Source organism: Molossus molossus, unplaced genomic scaffold (assembly GCF_014108415.1).
Source record: "Molossus molossus isolate mMolMol1 unplaced genomic scaffold, mMolMol1.p scaffold_m16_p_4, whole genome shotgun sequence".
Lineage (NCBI taxonomy): Eukaryota > Metazoa > Chordata > Mammalia > Chiroptera > Molossidae > Molossus > Molossus molossus.
This window is the reverse complement of record NW_023425377.1, coordinates 75,776,255-75,797,360: the sequence shown is the minus strand read 5'-3', so window position 1 is coordinate 75,797,360 and position 21,106 is coordinate 75,776,255. Positions and strand designations below refer to the sequence as shown.

Here is a 21,106-nt window from a genome sequence, read left to right as displayed (position 1 = left end):
CCTGGTGGCCAAAGCAAAAAAGGGAAATAGGATTAGTTACATGATCCATGAAGATAAAGCGACCCAGTTTAGAGGGAAAGGCCCTGTGCCAAGCCACTGATGTACTTCTCACTTAACCTTCATAAGAAGTCTCTCAAGGGAGACCCAGTGCTGTGTGCAAGACCACCAGCCTGATGGAACGCTGGTCCTGCCCAGCACCTAAACCATCTGCTAACCACTAAACCAAGTTTCCCCAAACTGTCTTGATTATAAAAATCACCTGGTTGCCAGTAAAATGTACATAGTCTGGTTGCCAGTAAAATGTGTCTCCTAGAAAGTCTGAGTTCAGCAGGTCTGTAATTAAACAATTATCTCTAGGTGATTCTTTTAATCAAAGAAGTTTGAATAATGGCTCTTCATGCAACAAAATAAAAGAGAGAGAGAAAGAGGATAGGCTAAATACCTAACTGTGAAAAGCAAAACTTGAAAACATTTATAAGCATTTAGGAGGCTATCTTTATGACTTTGAGACATGGAAAGATTTTTACACAAGATAAAAATATACAAATCATGAAAGACTAATAAATTTGGCTTATACAATTTTTCAACCTTTGTACAACAAAACACAATGGGGAGAAATAAAATGAAAAGACAAGTTAAAAAAAAAAAAAAAGGCCGTATATCTAAAATATATAAAGAGTTCTGAGAAATCAATAAGAAAAAGGCAGAATAGGCAATTTTGATGAGAAAACCCACATAGCCAACAGATTTTGGCAAAGATGTTCAACAGAGGGATGCAGGTTAAAATCATTTTACATACTGGGTTGTCAAAAATTGCACAATCCTTTGAAACCAACTCTTGGGAGAACACAAACTTCCTTTACATGCAAAGGACTATAAATTGGAAGTACCACTGCGTGGAACACTTTGGTAATGTCAAAGTTGAAGACAGGCATCCCTTAGGATCTGTGATTCTATTCCTGTATATATACCATCAGGTGACTTTGGCCCACAGTTCAAATCTGGCTACACCTGTTTTGGGAAATCAAATCTTATTGAAACACAGGTCTGCCCACTTGTTTCCATATTGTCTATGGCTTTCAAGCTTTAATGACAAAGTGAAGTAGTTGCAACAGTGGCTGTCTGTCCCTCAAAGCCAAAACATATTTACTCTCTGACTCCAGTACAAAAAAAGTTTGCCAGCCCTGCTCTGGATCAATGCTCTAATATGTACATAGGGTCTCCCGAGGGTCTTGGAAGAATGAAGGTTCTGATTCACTGGTTCCTAGTGTGGCCTGAGAATTTTCAATCCTAACAAGCTTCCAGGTGATGCTGTTGTTGCTGGTCTGTGAACCATGATTTGAGTACCAAGGATCCAGAGAACACAAAATTCAGCCAGGATGTTTCTGTGAATCTTTGCAGACAAGACAGAGAGATGTGGTCTCATCAGCATCTTCAACTCATTTTTTGTCTGCCCCTGGTGTCATCAACTGATCGGACAGACTTTCCCTCAGTGTTTATTGCACACTCTATGTGGGCAAGACAGACCTGAAGCAGGAAGAAAATGTCATGTATTCACAGCCAAAGAGATCTCAGCAGCCTTCAAAAATGGGTGGAAGAGGAAATATAACACATGGTTGCACAATGTCTTAAAATTTGGTCCCCACGTCAATCATGATTGTGACAGACATAACCTGAGGGGCCGGTGGACACTGCAGGGTGGGACATGGCACTAGAATTCTTACAGCCGCAGCTCCCAGGCAGCCATACAGAAGGTGGTCAGTGGCCCATTGGCTCTTGGAGGGCAAAGGACACAACTGTGGTCCCAGAGCCCAGCACAGGAGAGTAATCAACATGTCTGGGATAAATGTTCTAAATATTCATACAAGTTTCCTTTTGAAAACTCCTCAGTCTGGAGCACTTCCTCCCATATCCATTTCTTGTTGACACATAGTAAGAGCTTCAAAAATATTTCATGATAAAATATATGTATTTTATTAATAAAGAAATGATTCGTATCCAGTTTCAGGAACCATCATATATCAATGCCATTGACAATAATAATAACAACAAGAGCCAGGCCAGGTGAAGGGAATTATGAAGAATGAGGAAATTTCCCCTGATGAGACCACTGTTCTAGGACTGGGAACATGAGAGCTTTCTAAGAAGGAAAGGAAGAGAGGGGAGTTGACATTTGCTGAACAGTTGCTGGTTATGAAGTGCTATTCACACTATAAATGAGATTTAGTCTTCTCAAATCATCTGAGGTGAGTGTGGTGGTCTCTACTTTGGAGAGGAAAAACCAGAGGCTCCTTCCACCATCCTAGCTGCCTCCAAGCAGAGGGAAGGTTCAGGGAGGGGGGTCTGAGTGGCACCCTGAGGTAAGAACAGGATTAGAAGTAGAAGTTTTCCAGAAGTAGGATTTGACTCTAGAAAAGGAGTGGTGTTAGGGTTTTTCAGGCAGTGAGTTCTCCATCTCTAGAAGTATGCAAATTGAGACTAGATGACCACTCATCAGTTTCCTGATGTGGAAATTCTATAATTTGCTTTAGGCTGACAATTCTCTGGGCTTTTCCATCTGGTGCTGAAAGGTTAAAGGGGGTCTGAATGACCCAGAGGTGGTCAGAACTCACTCTCCTGAGTCCATGGGATGTGGTTGTGCTGCGCTCTGACACCTCGAACACCTTGGACACCCTGGCTGGGTGGCATCACTGAAGGAAAGCACCAAGCCACCCACATCTCCCAGCAGTGGATGCTACACAGCTGTACTGCTACCTCCTTTCTTTTCCCTCCAGGATTTTTAATACTCCTTCCGTCAGAATCAGAGCTGCAATAAAGACCTCTGAAGGATCGGCCATGGCTGTGTGGCATCTTTCTGTTGAAAACTGGCTCCTCTGCATCCCCAGTCTACCCCTCCTAGCTGTGAGGGTTGGCTGGGGAGAGAAAGGGCAGAGTCACCTCCTTCAGGCAGCCCTCCTTCTTGCTTCCCCAAGACACTCTAGGAAATGTGAGGCTCTAAGCCAAGTTTGAAGGTGAGGGGGAAGGCAGGGCACTGGGGACGCCCCACCCACCTGTTTCTCCGGGGAAGTGGCTGAGCTGGCAGCACAGGTCTTCAGAAGAGCAGGTGCTGGCTTATCCCCCCATGACTGACTGCTGCAGCTGACCAGTATAAAGGGAGGCATGGCCAGGTGCTTGCTTTCTGCTCCTGCTGGAGGACTGAGCACCAGGTGAGGAACCATAACAAATGTGAGGAGGGCTGGACAGTGATGTGTTTGGCTCCCTGCTCTGCCCAGGAAGAGCAGGGCTCTTGGGCTACACACATTTGTGACTGTGATAAACTCTCGGTGTCCAAGAATTATCCCAGTCTGAGCTTGATACGGGGTGCACCTGAAGCCAGTGAGCTGGCTGACCATGGGTATTCAGGGCTCAGTGACTTCATCAACCTAGAGGACCCCCCAACAAGTCTTCTCATAATTAGAGTTGGGTCTTTTTTATCCATAATCTAATAAAGCTTTAAAACTTTTTTTTAAATAGAGGGGACTGAGTGAGAAATTGAGTAGGGAGCAGGTTTCGATGAGCTCTGGGAGCTCCCTAGGAGACCTTTTCCACAGAGTGGTCCCTTCTCCCTTCCAGCTGGGAGTGTGTGTGCTGGGCAGTAGAGGGGCAGTGAGCAGCTGGGGAGAGAGAGGAAACTGACCCACTCAGATACTGCTGACCTCTTCTGGTGGCTCACAGTCCTGACCCAAGACATAGAGGAAACCATCTGGACTAGGTAAATCTGATCCCTAAACTAGGTGGTAAGCAAATCCCCAAGGGAACACAAAAATAGGAGAATTCAGACATCTTTAGATGTTCCGTCTCCTTCAGTATGGTCTTCAGTATATTTGTCCCCAGATCACCATCTCCACCTCCAGAACAGGAACCCCAAAGCCAGGAGGGTGTCCTCCTACATGCCACTAAGCTGAGCACAGAAGGAGGAGGACAAAAATCACAGTGCGTGGGTGAGGGGAAAGGTGAATTGCAAATAAATAAGAAAATGAATCAATGAACAAATGATAAACAAATGATCACAAAAATGAATGATTAAATGAATGGAAGAACATACTGATGAATGGATGGATGAATGGTTAGATGGAAGGATTGAAGTAAGAAAGAAAAAGTGACTATCCAAAGCACATATTTTAAGCAGGATGGGAGCCATGGTATGATCCAAGATGGAACCCTATACCCTCCTCCTAGAGGCCTGGTCACTGAGGAGTAGGCTCCTCTAGACAGCCCCCCTCCCTGATTCTCACAGGCCTTGCTCAGCACTGGGAACTGAGCCAAGGCCAAGCCACTCATCCACCCAGATCAACCCATGCTCAGCCCCAACCAACGCTTGAGTCCTGGCCCTGCCCAGGGAAAGCCCTCAGAGGGGTCCCTGACCACTCTTGCAGCCCCCAGGTGCTCTGCTGGAGGCTCGAGATTTGATGCGCAGTTTATGGGGCAGGGAGGGCTCGGCCAGACCCTCGGGATTGTTCCCTGGGACGGGGCAGGCCACCCTGGGAGGCAATCCCATGGGATCAACAGTGGGTGTCAGTAACATATCTGAGGGCCCTGAGGTCTGGCAACCAGTGGGTACAGGAGACCATAGTCCCCAACAGGGCCTGAGCTCAGGTCTTGGACTCCCATGCCCACCCAGGATGTGACAGGTAAAGAAGGTGGCTGGGAGAGCAGCTTGCAAGGCCACATCCATTGTCTTAGGGTCAGTGGGGGCAGGGTCCTGGGAAAACCTGGAGGAAGTGGCCAGGCCAGTCCACCTGTGAGCCACTTGGCAGCCCTGGCATCCTGGAACCCCAGTGTCCAGGCAACAGGGCCTCAAGATGCAGCCATGGGAGCCAGGCAGAGAGGGGAGTGGTCCAGCCCCCTGCAGGGGGTCTTCAGTCCAGGGGGACGTCCACAGCACCTGCAAGGGCAGGCTCCGGGTGCCACCAACAGGCGGCAGAAGGCCAAAGTGACACTTGAGTGCTCTCAGCTCAGTTCTGAGCAGAGCGTTCTCCTGGAGCAGTGCGGACAGCCTGCCCTCCAGCGCCCGGTCATTGAGACGTCGCTTCTCCCGGGATCTCTTGGCCGCTTCATTGTTCTTCCTCCGCTTTTCCCAGTAGGCTGTGTCCTTCTTCTCTTCTGGCAGGAACTCCCGCTGCCGACGCAAGACTGGGCCCCTGCCCCGTGTTCCCTGCAGGGTCTTGCTGCGACTCTGGGGTGCAAGTGTCAGGCCCAAGAGACCCAAATCCATGGCTACCTGGGGGACCTGAGGAACAGGAAAAAGATCTTGGATTGGCAGCAGAAGGCAGACCTGGATGACCCCTCCCTCTAATTTATCCTCCACCTTCCCCAGTGGGGGGGGGGGTGCAGATGGAGTGGGAATTTGGCTGGAGACCAAGGTGGGGGTGTATTTGAGAGAACGGGGAGCTCGAGGGATAGTTTGATGCTAATGGAGATGTGGGCAAGGTCACCAGAGAGAAAACAACTTGGCTGGAAAAGGTGACCACAGTCATCACAGAGGGCTGGTTGGGCATTGTATCCTTGGATGGATGCAGGCTCCTTCCCAATGTTCTTACCACTGAGAAGGTCAGCAGACAGACCAAGGGCTCAGTTCAATCTGAGCTCCAGGGTGAGATTCCTAGAGGCTCGGGAGGAGTAGAGGAGAGCCTAAACCTGGAAAGAGAGAATATGTGTCCACACAGTTCATCTGAATCAAGTTGGGGGTCAGAAAATAATTCACAACTCATCTGAACTGTGCCCAAGGTGTACACCAAGATTTCCATCTGTGACCAGTTTTATACCTGCCCATCCATTTATAAGGTCTTCTGTTTACTCATCTACTCACTCAACTGTACATTTGTCTATCCCTCTACCAAACTCTCCAACTAACTCACCATCCATTCATTTATCCATTTATCTACCCATCTACCATCTTTTGTATCTATCCATACACTCATTCAAACATCCATCTATCCTCCATCCAATTTTACAATCATTTATCTATCTATTACCCATTCATTCATCCATCCATTCATTCACTGATAGACTCATTTTTAAAGAAATAATATTGTGCCTACAGGTAAAAAAAGAAAAATAGACAAATTTGTCATCATAAATTCTTTAAAATTTTGTACATCAGAGATACTATTCACAAGGTAAAAAGGCAACCCACAGAATAGGAGAAAACATTGGCAAATCACACATCTGATACGGGATTAACATCCAGAATATATAGGAAACTCCTAAACTCATCAACAACAACAACAAAAACCTGACTCAAAAGTGGGCATTGGACTTGACAAGACATTTCACCAAAGATATACACATAGCCAGTAAGTACAATGAAAAAATGTTCAACACCCCTAATAATTAGGAAATGCAATTCAAAACTACAATGAGATACCACCTCACACTAAATCTTATGGCTACTAAAAAAAATAAATAAAATCAGAAGACAGCAAGTGTTGGTCAGGGTGTGGAGAAACTAGAACACTTGTGAACTGTCGTGGGAATAAAAAACAGCGTTGCCATGTGGAAAACAGTACCTATACCTGGACCCCCCTGAAAACTCCTAGTTGTGGGAGGGAATTCAGTGCCCTTGTCTGGGACATCACCCCTCGCTGCAATCAAAGAATTCTGGTGTGTGATAGTAAAAGTGTGAATCTCTTCAACTCCTAAAAGCAGTGCTCAATTCACACCCATCTTCCCCCAGAGGATGGAAATAAATAAGCAAGGAAGACACCACATGGATTTTTTTTTTTTTAACAAACCAGTGAGTGAGTACATGAATTTTTTTTTTTTTTTGCATGTACCAATGAATGCATGAGTATTTGAATAAAAATGTCACCCCAATAAAGTTACTAAAAAAATTAGTGAAATATTAGTGAATGAACAAATGAGCAGATAAAGTAATGCTCAGGGGCAGGGCCCTGAGAGTAGGGTATGATAAGCCTGAATGGGTCCTCTCTCTCCCTTAGAGGGCTGAGCCCGTGTCCTATACCACCCAGATAGCTCATCTGAGCCCTAGTCAAGATAAGTCCACAGACCAGCCCTCACTCAGGTTCCTTTGACCCTGTAGTCACAGCATCCTGCCACCCACCTGGCAATGTTCTGGGGGCCTCAGAAAGAGTACTGACCACCATTCCAACTTTAAGGATGCTGACCAGAGCCCAGGAGTTATGTGCACCAGTGTGGAGGTCAAAGACACATGCCAAGGCCCTAGGGCCAGTGTATGGTAGGTATCAATCAGGCTCTGGAAGACATAAGGAGGGTGGCAGGCAAGCCCAGAGATGACTGAACCGGGACAACTGGGCTGTAAAGGAGGGAAACACAGAACAGGGTCCTGTAGGGCCAATTCAAATCCAGCAGCTGCCTGAGGAAGAAGTCTGTGCATGGAGTGATGATCAGATGGAGGGACAGGCTCAGTCTCTCTGCCCGAGCCTCTCCTTTCTGTGGTTTGGCCTGAGGTCCTCTTAACCACTGCCTCCCACACCTCCACAGGGTGATGGGGAAGCAGATAGCTCAGCTGCCCGAGTTTATTTAGAGAAGATACATTGAGGGCTGGGCTGGGCCTTCCTGTGGTCACAGAGGAAGTGTTAATGGGGGGGGGGGGTGAGACAGAGCATGCTCCTTGTGAGAAACAGCCATTGGGGGATGAGGAAACAGATTAAGGGTGTCCCCCAGAAAAGGGTCAAACTCAGCCTCATCAGCCCAATCAGCCTCTGCAGCTTCCCTGACCAGTGGCAACCAAAGTTCTGTTTAGTTCCTTTGCATAATAGGGAGCTCATTCACTCTAACATCAACCCTTGTGAGGCTGGGTAAGCTGTCAAAGTCAAGAAAGCTTTCCTGGAATGGAGCTAATATCCATCTTCATGGAACTTTGCCATGTTGGAATTCATTCTCTCTGCGTCCATGAAAAAATTCTCCTTCTTGCCCCTAAAACACTTTTGGGATTTGATGCATCAATGTTCATGTTCCCTGGTCTCTAGTCTGTTTCCCTCCAAGGAAAGCTTATGGATCACCTACTATGTGCCACACACAAGCAACATCACCCTTTGCACTCACCACAAACTGAGGCTCTGAGAGGTCAAGTGACTTGCCTGAGTCAGCACAGCCAGATTATTTTCTAACACGCTGGTTAAACCTTCCCACTTGTCCTATTTCTTACACTGAGAACAGTGTTCTTTTTGCTGTGCAAATTTTTTAATCCTCACTCAAGGACATGTTCATTGATTTTAGAGAGGAAGAGGGAGAGAAATTAATGTGAAAGAGAAACATCAATAGGCCACAGGCCGCCTCTTGTGCCAGCAACCTAGCTATGTGCTCTGGCCAGGAATGGAACCCACAACCCTCCCTTTTGGTGTATGGGATAATGCTTCAACCAACTGAGCCACCTGGCTGGAACTGGGAACACAGTTTTGAGTTTGTTTAAATCTCTGAGGGGTAGAGGTGGGTGTCCACAGAGGAAAAAAGGGTCCAGAAACTGCACTGCTGACAATGAATCAGGGCTGAGATGAGCACCCAAGCTGCTGGCATGATGCAATGGGTGAACAGAGTTACGAGCTTAATCCTGCTTTAAATAGGTTCAAACTCTTCTTCCTAGCTGAGTGCATTTGGGCGTGTCAGGTCACCTCTATGAGTTTCCATTGTCCATGAAACTTCTCCACTCCTCCCCAAACACTTAGAAAAGACAGGAAAATGATGACTTGAACCAGACACCAGGCAGAGGTGCCCAATGGCAAGGGTGCCCAACCATGGAAGTAGAGTTCCAGCTAATATGTGAGGGCAAGAGCACACACTCTCAGAAGACTCTAGAAAAAAATGAAAAAATTCACAAGCACTTCATGAAGCTTCCACAAACGTCCCAACTTGAAGAATTTCTATCAGAGCAAATACAGAATATTATACAATATTAAAATCTAGTACAAAAAAAGATCAAATTACTAAAAAACATAAAGGATGGGATAATAGTCATAAAAAAAGAACAGGAGGTTATAAAACAAAAACAAGTACATATAAATAAGAACCAGTCAGGACTAAGATATGAAAAATATAACTGCTACAAAATTCAAGTGATGGGTTGACTACTAGGCGGGGAAACAAAGACCCGGGTCTGGAAAGGACTTACAAGGTCACATGGGATTTTAGTGGCAGAAATAGATCCAGAACCTGAAGCCCAGGTTATAAAAGCCAATAACTAACTCAGGAGTTGAGCCTGGAGGCCATTTGTGGCTCTCCAAGAGTGTTCTGTGGTTTTCCCTTCTCTCTTTCCTGGTTTTCTTTTCTTTCCCTGTGTTATAAGGTTGCTGCTGAACTGGACTTTACAGATTTTCCCTAATGAGGAGAAGAGCTTCCATTTCCTGACTGGCCAGGTTGGGGTAACCAATGTGAGAAATGGCCAAACCACTCCTCCCAAATTAGAATTTAATTAAACAGAATCTTAGTGACAGAAGAGTTGACTGAGTGAAATAGCCAGTATTGGTCATGGGATGCTGTATGGGTGACTTAACATCTCTAAGTATCTGACTTCCCATTTATAAAACAAGCTGAAGGATCCCCATCACATGCAGATGTTTTGAGAATTAAATTAAGTTGTGTGTACAAGAAACCAGGCATATCCAGGTGGTCTCACATGGACCACTTTTCTGGAGACCAGCAAAGCCTCTTCTTTGAGTCCAAAGAACCTCAGATGAAAACAAAACTACAGTCACTTGGTGACTCAGCCACAAATGGAGGAGAAAGAAAAATTAAAAACTGTTAAAGGTTAGGAAAAAAAGGTGAGAAAAAATAAAATAAAAAAGGAGTGGATAAAATAATATGAACCAGGCCCACATCAAGACACATAATAATTAAAATGCCAAAGGCTAAAGACAAAGAGAGACTCTTAAAAGCAGCCAGAGAAAGGCAGTTAGTTAGCTATAAGGGAGCTCCTATAAGACTATTAGCTTATTTCTCAACAGAAACTTTGCAGGCCAGAAAGGATTGGCACACCATATTCGAAGTGATGCAAGGCAAGGACCTATAACCAAGTTTACTGTACCCATAAAGGCTATCATTTGAAATAGAAGGAGAAATAGTGTCCAAGACAATAAAAATCCAAAGGTGTTCATCACGACCAAAGGAGTATTAAAAAGAAATGATTTTTTCCTCATCTGAGGATACCTTTTCATTGATCTTTTCCAGATAAGGTGGTGGTGGGGGGGTGGGGGGAGAGACATCAGTGTGAGAGACATTCACGTCAACTGGTTGCCTCCTGCCTCCTGCACAACTCCAACCGGGGCCAAGGATTAAACCAGCAATTCTTTAGTCCATAGACTGATGCTCTAACCACTGAACCAAACTGGCCAGGGGTTAAAAGAAATATTATAGGGACTTTTCGAAAAGAATAAGGGGGGAAAAAAAGAATATAAATACAAATTGTAAAATGACACTGACCATGTACCTATCAATAATCACTTTAAATGTAAATGGATTAAATGCTCCAATAGAAAGACACAGGGTAGCTGAATGAAAAAACAACAAGGAAACAGCAGCCTTAAATGACACATAAGACGAGATTCATTTAATTGATATTTTTAAATCATTTCACTCCCAAGCAGCAGAATATACATTCTTTTCAAGTGCATATGAATATTTTACAGGATATACCACATGTTAAACCACAAGAAATGTCTCAATAAATTTAAGAAGATTGTAATAATATTAAGCATTTTCTCCAACCACATGATATGAAACTAGAAATCAGTGACAAGAAAAAGAACTTGAGAAATGCACAAACACATGTAGGCTAAATAACATGCTACTAAACAATGAGTGGGTTAGGAATAACATCAATGAAGAAATCAAAAGATGCCTTGAAGTAAATGAAAATGAAAACACAGTAACTTATAGGACACAGTGAAAGCAGTCATAAGAGGGAAAGCCATAGCAATACAGGCCTCCCTCAAAAAATAAAACAAAATCTCAAATAAACATATAACCTTATCACTAGAAAAAGAAAAACAAACAAATCCCACAGTGAGTAGAAGAAAGAAAATTATCAAGATCAGAGAGGAAATAAACAGAATCTAAAAAAAATTACAAAGAACCAATGAAACCAAGAGCTGGTTCTTTGAAAAGATATAAAGGATTGATAAAGCCTTAGCTAGACTCATCAAGAAAGAAAAGGGAGAGAACCCAAATAAATAAAATAAGAAATGAAAGAGGAGAAATAACAACTGACACCACAGAAATACAAAGGATTATAAAAATATATATATTACAATTATATGCCAACAAATTGAATAATCTAGAAAAAAATACAGAAATTCCTAGAAACACAATTTCTTCCAAAACTGAATCAAGAAGAAACAGAAAATCTGAATAGACTGATTACAACCAATGAAATTGAAACACGAATCAAAAAACTTCCAACAAGCAAAAGTCCTGGACTAGATGTCTTTACAGGTGAATTTTACCAAGCAGTCAAAGAACTAATAGCTACCCTTCTCAAACTATTCCAAAAATTTCAAGAGGAGAAAAGACTCCCATATGTTACAAGGCCAGTATTATCCTAATTCCAAAACCAGATAAAAACACTACAAAGAAATAAAATTATAGTCCAGTAATCCTGATAAATTTAGATTAAAAAATCCTCAACAAAATATTAGCAAACCAAATTCAGCAATACATTAAAAATATCATACACCATGATCAACTGGGATTTATTCCTGGGATACAAGATTGGTTCAATATTCACAAACCATTTAACATAATATGTCACATAAAAATATAAATAAAAATCATATGATCATATCAATAGATACAGAAAAAGCTTTTGACAAAATTCAGCAACAATTTATGATAAAAATACTCAGCAAATGAGAATACAAACATATCTGAACACAATAATGGCCACATGTGACAAACACACAGCTAACATCAGGCTCAACAGGGAAAAGCTGAACGTATTTTGCTTAAGATCAGGAACAGTACAAGAACGTCCATTTTCACCACTTTTATTGAACATAGTATTGGCATTCTTAGCCACAGTAATCAGACAAGGAAAAGAAATAAAAGGAATTTAAATTGTAAAGGAAAATGTGTAACTGTCCTTATTTCTGGATGATGTAATTCTGTATAGAGAGATCCCTAAAGATTCCACACAAAAAAACTATTAGAACTGATCAATGAATTCAGTAAAGCAATGGGATACAAAACTGATATTCAGAACTTGGTTGCATTTTTATACACCAATAACAATCTACCTAAAAGGAAAGTACGAACACAATCCTGGATGGCCTATGGACATATGAAAAAATGCTCAATGTCACTAGTCATCAGAGAAATGTACATTAAAACCACAGTGAGAAATCACCTCACACCTGTCAGAATGGCTATCCTTAATAAATCAACAAACAAGTGTTGGCAAGGATGCAGAGAAAAGGGAACCCCCATGAACTGTTGGTAGGATTGCAAATTGGTGCAGCCACTGTGGAAAAAAGTATGGAGTTTCCTCAAAAAATTAGAAAGAGAACTACCCTATGGCCCAGCAATTCCACTTCTAGATATTTACCCAAAGAAATTAAAAACACTAATTAGAAAATACATAAGCATCCTTATGTTAATGATAGCATTATTTACAATAGCTCAGATATGGAAGAAACCTGAAGGTACATCAATAGTTGACTTTAGAATAAAGAGATGTGGTGTACATATACAACTGACTATTACTCAGCCATAAAAAAGAATGAAATCTTGCCATTTTCAACATGGATGGACCTAGACGGTATTATGCTAAGTAAAATACATCAGAGACAGAAAGACAAACACCATATGATTTCACTTATATGTGGAATCTAAAAAACAAAATAAACAAATAAAACAGAAACAAACTCATAGATACACAGAAGAAACGGATGGTTGCCAGGTAGTAGTGGGGATGGGGGACTGGGTGAAAAGGTGAATGAATTAAGAATTACAAATTGATAGTTACAAAACAGTCATGAGGATGTAAAATGCAGCATAGGGAATATAGTCAATAACACTGTAGTAACAACGTATGGTGTCAAGTGGGTACTAGACTTATCGGGGAAGGGGGATCAGTTTATAAGTTACATAAACATCTAACCACTCTGGACACCTGAAACTAATATAATATTGAAGGTCAACTGTAATAAAAAAAAGATAAAAGTTTACATTAAAAGAAAAAGAGAGTGAGTAGGCTGCCTCACAAATTCCCCACCCACATGACCAAAGGGCAGTTTACAAGTTTCCATTTGCTCCATGCTAAGAGCAGAACCAAAATGACCACAAACGCGCCATTGGGTACAAGACGTGTTAACATTCATGGGCAAGAGGTGGCATTTGTGTGTTCAATGAACATCTAAAAAAATCGTTCACCCCCATCCCTAGCCAAAGAAATACTCATTTGTTTTCATTTACACAATGAGATACCAATTCTCCCCCACCCCCACCCCCCGCTGAAATTGGCAAAGATTTAAAAAATTATAAAACCCAACACTAACAAGGATGTGGTGAGATGGGCACTTGTGTACCTAGATGGGGGGAGGTGTAAATTGCTTCCTGGAAAAGCAATTAGGCAAAATGAAATGAAGTTGGACTTGGAACCTGTTTCAGGAATAAAGGTGTCACTTTTCTCCCACCTGAATCACTGCTCTGGGCAAGTCTCTGTTCTGGCCTTAAAATCCAACACCCCTCATCAAGCACACCATGCTAGCCAGTTAGAACCTCTTTTGGTTGTTAAAAAAAGTTTTCTTCTCGCCTCCGCATGCTGCTCCTTCTGCCTGAAATAGTCTTCTTTCCTCATCTCTTTCCTGGCCGAATCTTGTCCTTCAGAACCTAGCATAGATGTGACCTCCTACAGGAAGCTCATCAGATTGCCCCCTCTCAGCTAGGCCAGGAGACTCTTCCTGGTACCCAACGGCACTCTCTGCATTTCCACCTACATCACAGTGATCACCCTACGTTTGCATCCCTCACATCCACACATTTTCAGAATAAGCACTTGATAAATACGGGAGGAGGGAAATATTTGGAGAAGGGGTTGTAGTCTGTGTGGTTCCAGAAGGCTGAGACAGGACCATAGAAAACGGGATGGAAGTCCAGTGAGGGGCAGCATCAGAAAGAATTTTCTAAGACTTCTAGTTAACTAATCCAGCAAGGCAGCCTTGAGAGGTAATGAGGTTCCCATCATAAGGGTTGTGCGGGGGCGGGGGGCGGGGGTCAGAAACTGTTTCCCTACATACTTCTCTGACTTCCCCATCCTTCCCTGCCTAGACTCAGGGGGCCAGGGATGAAGAAGGCGCCCTTCCTCCTAAGCTGGTACAAGTGGCTGACCTCTAAAAAGTTCCTGGTGAAGACAGGCACCTACAGGGTCTGTTCCCACGGCCCTAGGCAGCCCGTCCTTAGAAGTGCTGCAGAGTCTCAAGAAGCTACAGTCTCGCGGGGTTCAGGGAGCCCAGTGGAGCCTCAGGGCCCTGCACTCTCACTCTGAGTGAACTCCTGCTTCATAAAAGCCCCAGTGAAACTGATCTCTGAAACTGAGAGCCCTCTGAGAGTACTCAGATTTCAAGGGGAAAATGCAAGGTGCTCTGGGACTGTGGTGGCCCGTCCCCTCCCTCACTTCCTCCTGGGGCCCATGGAGAGGCCTGAAGCCACTGGTGCATCTGAGCCCAGACCACAAGCCCAGCTGGAGTCCCCAGAGCCAGGAACAGGCTGATAATTGGGGGATGGGGGGCAGTGGGTAGGGTGTTTGGAGCCAGCAATCCCTGCTGTTTCAATGACACACTATGTGATCTTTGACAAATGCCTACTGTTCTCTGAGCCTCAGTCTTTTCATCTGTCAAATGGGTACAAGGTTGGTGCTTGTTGGTAAATAACCCAGGTACATGCTTAGTCCCAAAGTATAGTAAGTGGTCTGTTCTGAACTGTGTGAGCTTGAGGGAGGCCCCTGGTGTTCACAAAGTCTGACCCGATAGAAAGACCATGTCATGAATGAGAGTCAGCAGGATGGAAATCTACCTCCTCACCCTTCATGTGGAACAAAATTTATCTTGGAGACCTTAAGCCCTTGGCCCCTAGACAGATGTGTTCCTACAGTTCTATCTCTTGTATCTTCAGATCAAAGCAGAACAACCCTCGACATAAGGGGAGCCTCAGACCCTTCATGGTCAGGCAAGTTGGGATCCAGCTGCTTGGCAGAAGCTTGAGATTGCCTACCCAGCCCAGAGGTGGTGTCACGGGAAGGAGTTCTGGCACCTGGCCCTAGTCACTGCACAGACTGAAGGGAACAAAGCTCAGAGGTGCCTCATGTCCAGACAAAGCCAGGACCCCACCAGCTTGTGCTGCTGTCCAGGCCCCGACTCAAGGGACTGTCTTCCAGGTGCCCAAGTCCCCAAACCCACCAACAGGTGGCCAGACTAACCCATCGGCCCTACGTTCACATCTTAGTTCTAATCCAGCCTCATGGCTGTGCCTCCTCTCACTCACTCTGTTCCAGCCACATGGGCCTTCTCGCTGTTCCCCCACACAGCAGACACACTGCTACCCCAGGACATTTGCATGGGCTATTTTCTCTGCCAGGAACGTTGTTCCTGCAGAGTCATGTGGCCCTGCCCTTACCTCCTTAAGGTCTCATCTCCTCAGCAAGGCCCGCACTGACCCCTAAGCTAAATCATCACCCACACCCACAGCCCCATTCATTTTCTGTCCTTTTACCGCTTTTTGTTTATTTGGGGCACTTATCACTCCCTTACTCTTTAGTTACTGAGTAAGTAGCTTAGGTTCTCTCTCTGCCAATAGAACACCAAGCCCAGAGGGAAGTGATGGTGTCCATCTGTGTCCCTAGTTCCTAGAAAAGCACCTGGCACACAGTAGGTGCTTACTACCTATTTGTTGAGTGAATGAATGTGAATGATGCTGTTTAATTCTCACATCTTCCCTGTGAGGCAAATTCTCTCCTTTTTGCCACAGAGACTCAGAGAGAGATAGTGTCTGGCCCATGGTCACACAGCTGGTCATGGATAGGTATGAAACCTGGGCAGTGGACCCCAGAGTCCATTCTCTAAGCCCTGAGATATAGCCAGAAATGTGGTAGGCTCCAAAGGCACCTTGAGGCCAGGATATAGCTGCTGGCTCAGGACTCGGTGCCATGGAGCCCCAGGGCCTCAGTCTCGCTCCTGTGAAATGGGCCCAGGAGTGCACTGAGAGAAGCAGCTTCTGGCCCTGGGAGCCCTGCCTACTCCCCAGGAATGGCTCTGTCCTCCCCCATCTTCAAATCTGCACTCAAAGCAGGTACATCTCACTTTCCCAGACCTCCTTCCCAAACCCCAAGTATACCACGGTTCCCAAAGATGTCGTGAAGCCGGGACTGGACCCTGTAAATTCTATGGGTTCCTGAAACACCCACTGCACCATAAGAGCCATTTCAGGGTACCAGGCCTTTGACTACCTGTTGAAGGACTCTTTCCACCTTAGATTATGAACTTTCCAGCTTATACCTTCAACAGATCAAGACCACCCTCCCCTGCCCCACCCATGAGGCCCTGCACGTCTAGCTGGAGCTTGTCCCCTATGTGCCCCAACCACTCTGGCCTTCCAACCGCTCAGACTCACCACAGAGCCTCTGCACGTGCAGTCCTGCTGCCTGGACCACTCTTCCTCGCCTCCCCTAGTGTCTTTGCTCTCATCCTCTGGTTACAACTTCTCTAAGAGGCACTGCCTGACCTCCCAGGGGAGATTAGGTGCCCCTACTTTGTGTTGATGGAGAGGTGTTTCTGCTTCTCAGCAGTTACGATCCCTGTAGTTTTACATTCAGTCTTGTAATTAATTGGCTAACATCTCATTTATATGAGGCCAGGCCTGTGTTTCTTCTCCCCGGTGTATCCCCAGCTCAGGGTCTGACACCTACTAGCTGCTTGATAAATTCTGTAGAATAAATGAATGAGGGCACCAAGTTGTGCCATCACCCCAAGGTCCCCATTTTAGAGGTGGGGAGACAGAGGCTTGCTCACCTGAGGTAGCATCCAGGCTCCTGGAATCCCCTATGCAGAGCCTTCCCCCAACTCAACTTGCATATTTAGGGCAGTGGTTCTAGCAGAGGACATTTATCAATGTCTGTAGATGTATTAGGCTGTCATGACGAGGGCAGGATGCTACTGACATCTCATGGGCCAGATCAGGATGCTACTCAACATTCTCCACTGCATAGGACAAAGGATTATCCAGCCCCAAATGCCAGTAGCATGTGGTAGAGACACCTGCTCTAGGGGAAGTGCCCACATCCCAGACTGATTTATAAAGACCTGCCCTTAGGTAGACTGGACCCCAGTAGCCACTTGGTGGTGGTTGTTAACCCTAGATCCTCAGGCTAGATCTCACCTTGACCCAGCTGCCACTGTTTTTGCTGTAAAAAGAGTGGTACCACCAAAAGACACTATCCACAGAGTGAGAAGGCGACCCACAGAAGGAATAAGATATTTTCAAATTCTAAATCTGATAAAGAATTAACATCCAGAATATATACTGAACTTTTAAAACTCAACAACAAAAGTAAACAACATGATTTAAAAACGGGCAAAGGACTTGAATAGACACTTCTGCAAAGAATACATATGAATGACCAGTACTCACACGTAGAGATGCTCAATGTCACTAATCCTCAGAGAAATGAAAATCAAAACTATAAAGAAATGTCATTTCATACTCATAAAGACGGCTACTGTAAAAGAAATAGCCAGTGCTGGTGAGGATGTGGAGAAATTAGAACCCTTGTGAACTGCTGGTGGGAATGTGAAATGGTGCAGCCACTGTGGAAAACAGTCTGGAGTATCATAAAAATTTAAAAATAGAGCTACTGTATGAGCCAGCATTTTCACTTCTGGGTATGTACCCCAAAAGATTGAAAGCAGGGTCAAATACACTTGTTTGTACATCTGTCTTCATAGCAGCATGATTCACAGTAGCTAAAATGCAGACACAACCCAAGTGTCTATCAACGGATGAAGAATAAACACAATGTGGTCCATCTAAACAATGAAATATTATTCAGACTTAACAGGAAGGAAATCCTTACACCTGCTACAACGTGGATGAACCTTGAGGACACTATGCTGAGTGAAATAAGCCAGACACAAAAGGACAAACACTGTGTGATTCCACTTACAGGAGGTTCCCACGGGAGTCAGAGTCACAAAAATAGAAGTTGCATGATGGCCGCCAGGGGCTGGGCAATGGGGATGGGGAGTAAGTGTCCAATGCAGGCAGCATTGCAGTCAGAGAAGATGGAAATGGTTCTGGGAATGGGTGGTGGTGATGGCTGCACAACAGTGTGAATGTGCTTAATGCCACTGAACACTACACTTAAAAAGGTTAAGATGGCAATTTTATGTTGTGTGCAATTTACCACAATTTAAAAACAGGATAAAAAGAAGAGGGGCCATGGTGCTGGTAGCCATGTCTGGGGCATGGGCTGACTTGTCTAGGAACCTTCACAAATGTCCAGCCCCAGTGGCTCCCACTTCCCTGAAGGTAAAAGCCCGAGTCCTCCCTGAGGTCCACTAGGCCCTGTACAACCTACCCCATCCCTCCTTTCCATCACCTCCTGCCTCTCTGCTCCTATCTCACTCTCTTCCAGCCACACAGGCTTCCTCAATGTTTCCCTGACGTGAAACCCAGTACTGCCCCAGGACCTTTGCACAGGCTGTTCACTCTACCTGCTATGCGCTCTCATTTCAATATCTGAGTGGCTGGTCCACTCTCTCAATGCTCTTAATCCTATCTGCTCCTGGAGGAGAGAATCCCTGCACCCACCCAAGCTCTTCAGCCTTGCATCTGACTTGTACTTTGGAAAACAAAGCCTTTCCAGGCTGGGGGTTGGTCTCTGAGACACAAACATTCAGCCTGTTTGCTCCATATAAACCAGTGGTTTTCACCCTTGAGGACCACCTTGGCTGGGTGGGGTGTCCCACCGCCTCTTCCATCTGAGCAGGACCCAGAGCTTTTAGGTTTCTGCTGAGACCAGATGATGGGCACAAAGTAATTGCTCAGTTAACATTTGAATGAAAGTGCAATAGGGAGGCACAAAGAGAGATAGGTATGGAGAGAGACAGAGAGCAGAGAAGAAGATGGACAGAGTAAACAATTAGAAAGCAGGAAGAGCAGAGCGGGAAGGAGAGAGGGAGTGGGAGCTGGCAGAATGAGAGACAGAGAGAGAGATGATGGCCACTAACCCAGGAACTACGGCCCCACACATGACATGCTCATCAAACAGCAGTAGAGGTCTGTCGCACTAATTGGTTGCAACAATCTCTCACTCTTGTCAGCATGACCACTTGAACATCACAGTAGTTATGCCGGACCCAAACCACCCCCAAACCACCCCCAAATCTTCATAAAAACTGGGCCTCTACAATAGTCAGACACCCCCACAGCAGATGGACCACAGGTCTGCATGGCAGCCAGAGGCACTTCACCACCAGGTCCCAGAGCACAGTCGGCTCCTCAGTGAAAAACCCGAGAGGCACACCCTAGAAGACCACGCAAGAGCCAGACCCTCCCTGGTCCCTAGGCACCCTCTTCTGAGACCATGACCCCCCCACACACAGTACCCCCTTCACACACCTACTAACAGGTGTAGTCACCCATAGGACCGACATAATTAAGTCTTTTTCAGAATTCGGTTTTTCATTCCTTTAGTGTTGACAAAAAGACAGTTGGCTGGAAGCCAGCAACAGCAGCTGCACCATATGAAGAACAGGGCCCCAGTGTGGGAAAAACACCCACAGAAGATGCAGGGACATGAGAGGAGGTCGGAGGCCCGGTGATAAGGAAGGGCAAGGAAAGAAATGAGAAGAAGCTGGGTTGCAGGGAGAAGGTGAACGGTGGAGAGAAGGTGGGCAGCAGTGGAGAAAGTGGGTGGTGGAGAGAGGTGGCTGCAGGAGGGCCCTCAAAATAGAAGTCAGCACTGGGGTCTGAAACCTCATGCTCCCACAGACAATGCCATGGAGCCTGGGCCCCGACCTCTCCTCCCCAGCCACCCCTCCCTGCCCCTTCCCCAAGGCAACAACTTCCCCTTCTTCCTCTCAGAGTAAAGGTGTCATGAAGGCAGAGCCTAAGGAGAGAGAGGACCCTGGGGGGCAGGAAAGGGGGAGAAGTTCAAATCCCCCCTGCTCAGTGCCCAGAGAGTGAAGGTTGGATGGGACAACAGAGACAGAGGTGGACAGAGACCAAGAGAGACACTTAGAAAGGGAGACACACAGAGAGAAAGTCAAAGAGAGCCACAGACCCTCAGAGCCAGAGACCCAGAGAAGGAGAGAGCTAAGATGGGTAGAGGGAGACAGCGACAGGGTGCGACGCTGTGAGGGTATAAAGACTCAGAGACAGCACTGAAGAAGAAAGGGACGTTGTCCAGAGAAACAGGGAGAGGGGCTGAGATGGGTAGTGGAGGTGGCCTGGGTGCAGGGTTCCCCAGGGTCGCCCAGTCCCCTGAACCTTGGCCAGCTCAGCTGGGCCTCTACCTGTATGCAGGGCTCCCTCCCAGTGCCGTTTCCCCAGCGAGCCCTGTGGGAGCCACATCAGCCTCTGGTTCGGTCCTCCAACTCCTCTGTGGCAGAGGGAGTTACCACGCTTTCATAAAGGTGACACCTTGGCCCCCGGTCGGTGGCTCGTGGCTTTTCCTGCAGGGCTGTCCCCCAGGCTGGCGTCTGCCCAGGGAACAAATGCTGTGGGTTGGCCCAGTCTCAGAGGGGTGGTCACTGGGAAGCAAAGAGCCCTACCAGGAGGGCACACAGGGTGATCTAGTCACTAGGAGCCCAAAGAAGGGTCTGTGTTGGCCAAAGCTATCGTTTCTAATCCACCTCCCTAGTACACTTCTAGAAAGATGAGGTGACAGGGGAAGGAGGAGGCCCTTCCTCTCCATGCACAGGATGACACTCTGCTGCTCAAAACCATCCATGGCTCAGCACTGCCTCTCAGGTCTTCTAATGCCTTGCCCCAACGCGTCCCCTCTGTCCAGCCTGCCCATCAGAGGAATCTGAGGCACAGAGTAAGTAAGTAACATGACCCCAGGGGGAGAAAACTCAACTACAGTATAAGTTCTGAGAGG

At 45.7% G+C, this 21,106-nt stretch overlaps 1 protein-coding gene across 1 annotated transcript; it reads right to left on the bottom strand.

The window, feature by feature from the left end:
• Positions 1 to 4,269: 4,269 nt before the first annotated feature.
• On the bottom strand, positions 4,270 to 20,601 carry NFILZ (NFIL3 like basic leucine zipper). Its single transcript, XM_036241904.1, has 2 exons — positions 20,520 to 20,601; positions 4,270 to 5,269 (listed from the first exon to the last, which is right to left on the bottom strand). The coding sequence occupies exon 2, from the start codon at positions 5,252 to 5,254 to the stop codon at positions 4,388 to 4,390; it is 867 nt and encodes a 288-aa protein (XP_036097797.1). The 5' UTR covers positions 5,255 to 5,269; positions 20,520 to 20,601; the 3' UTR covers positions 4,270 to 4,387.
• Positions 20,602 to 21,106: the final 505 nt, after the last annotated feature.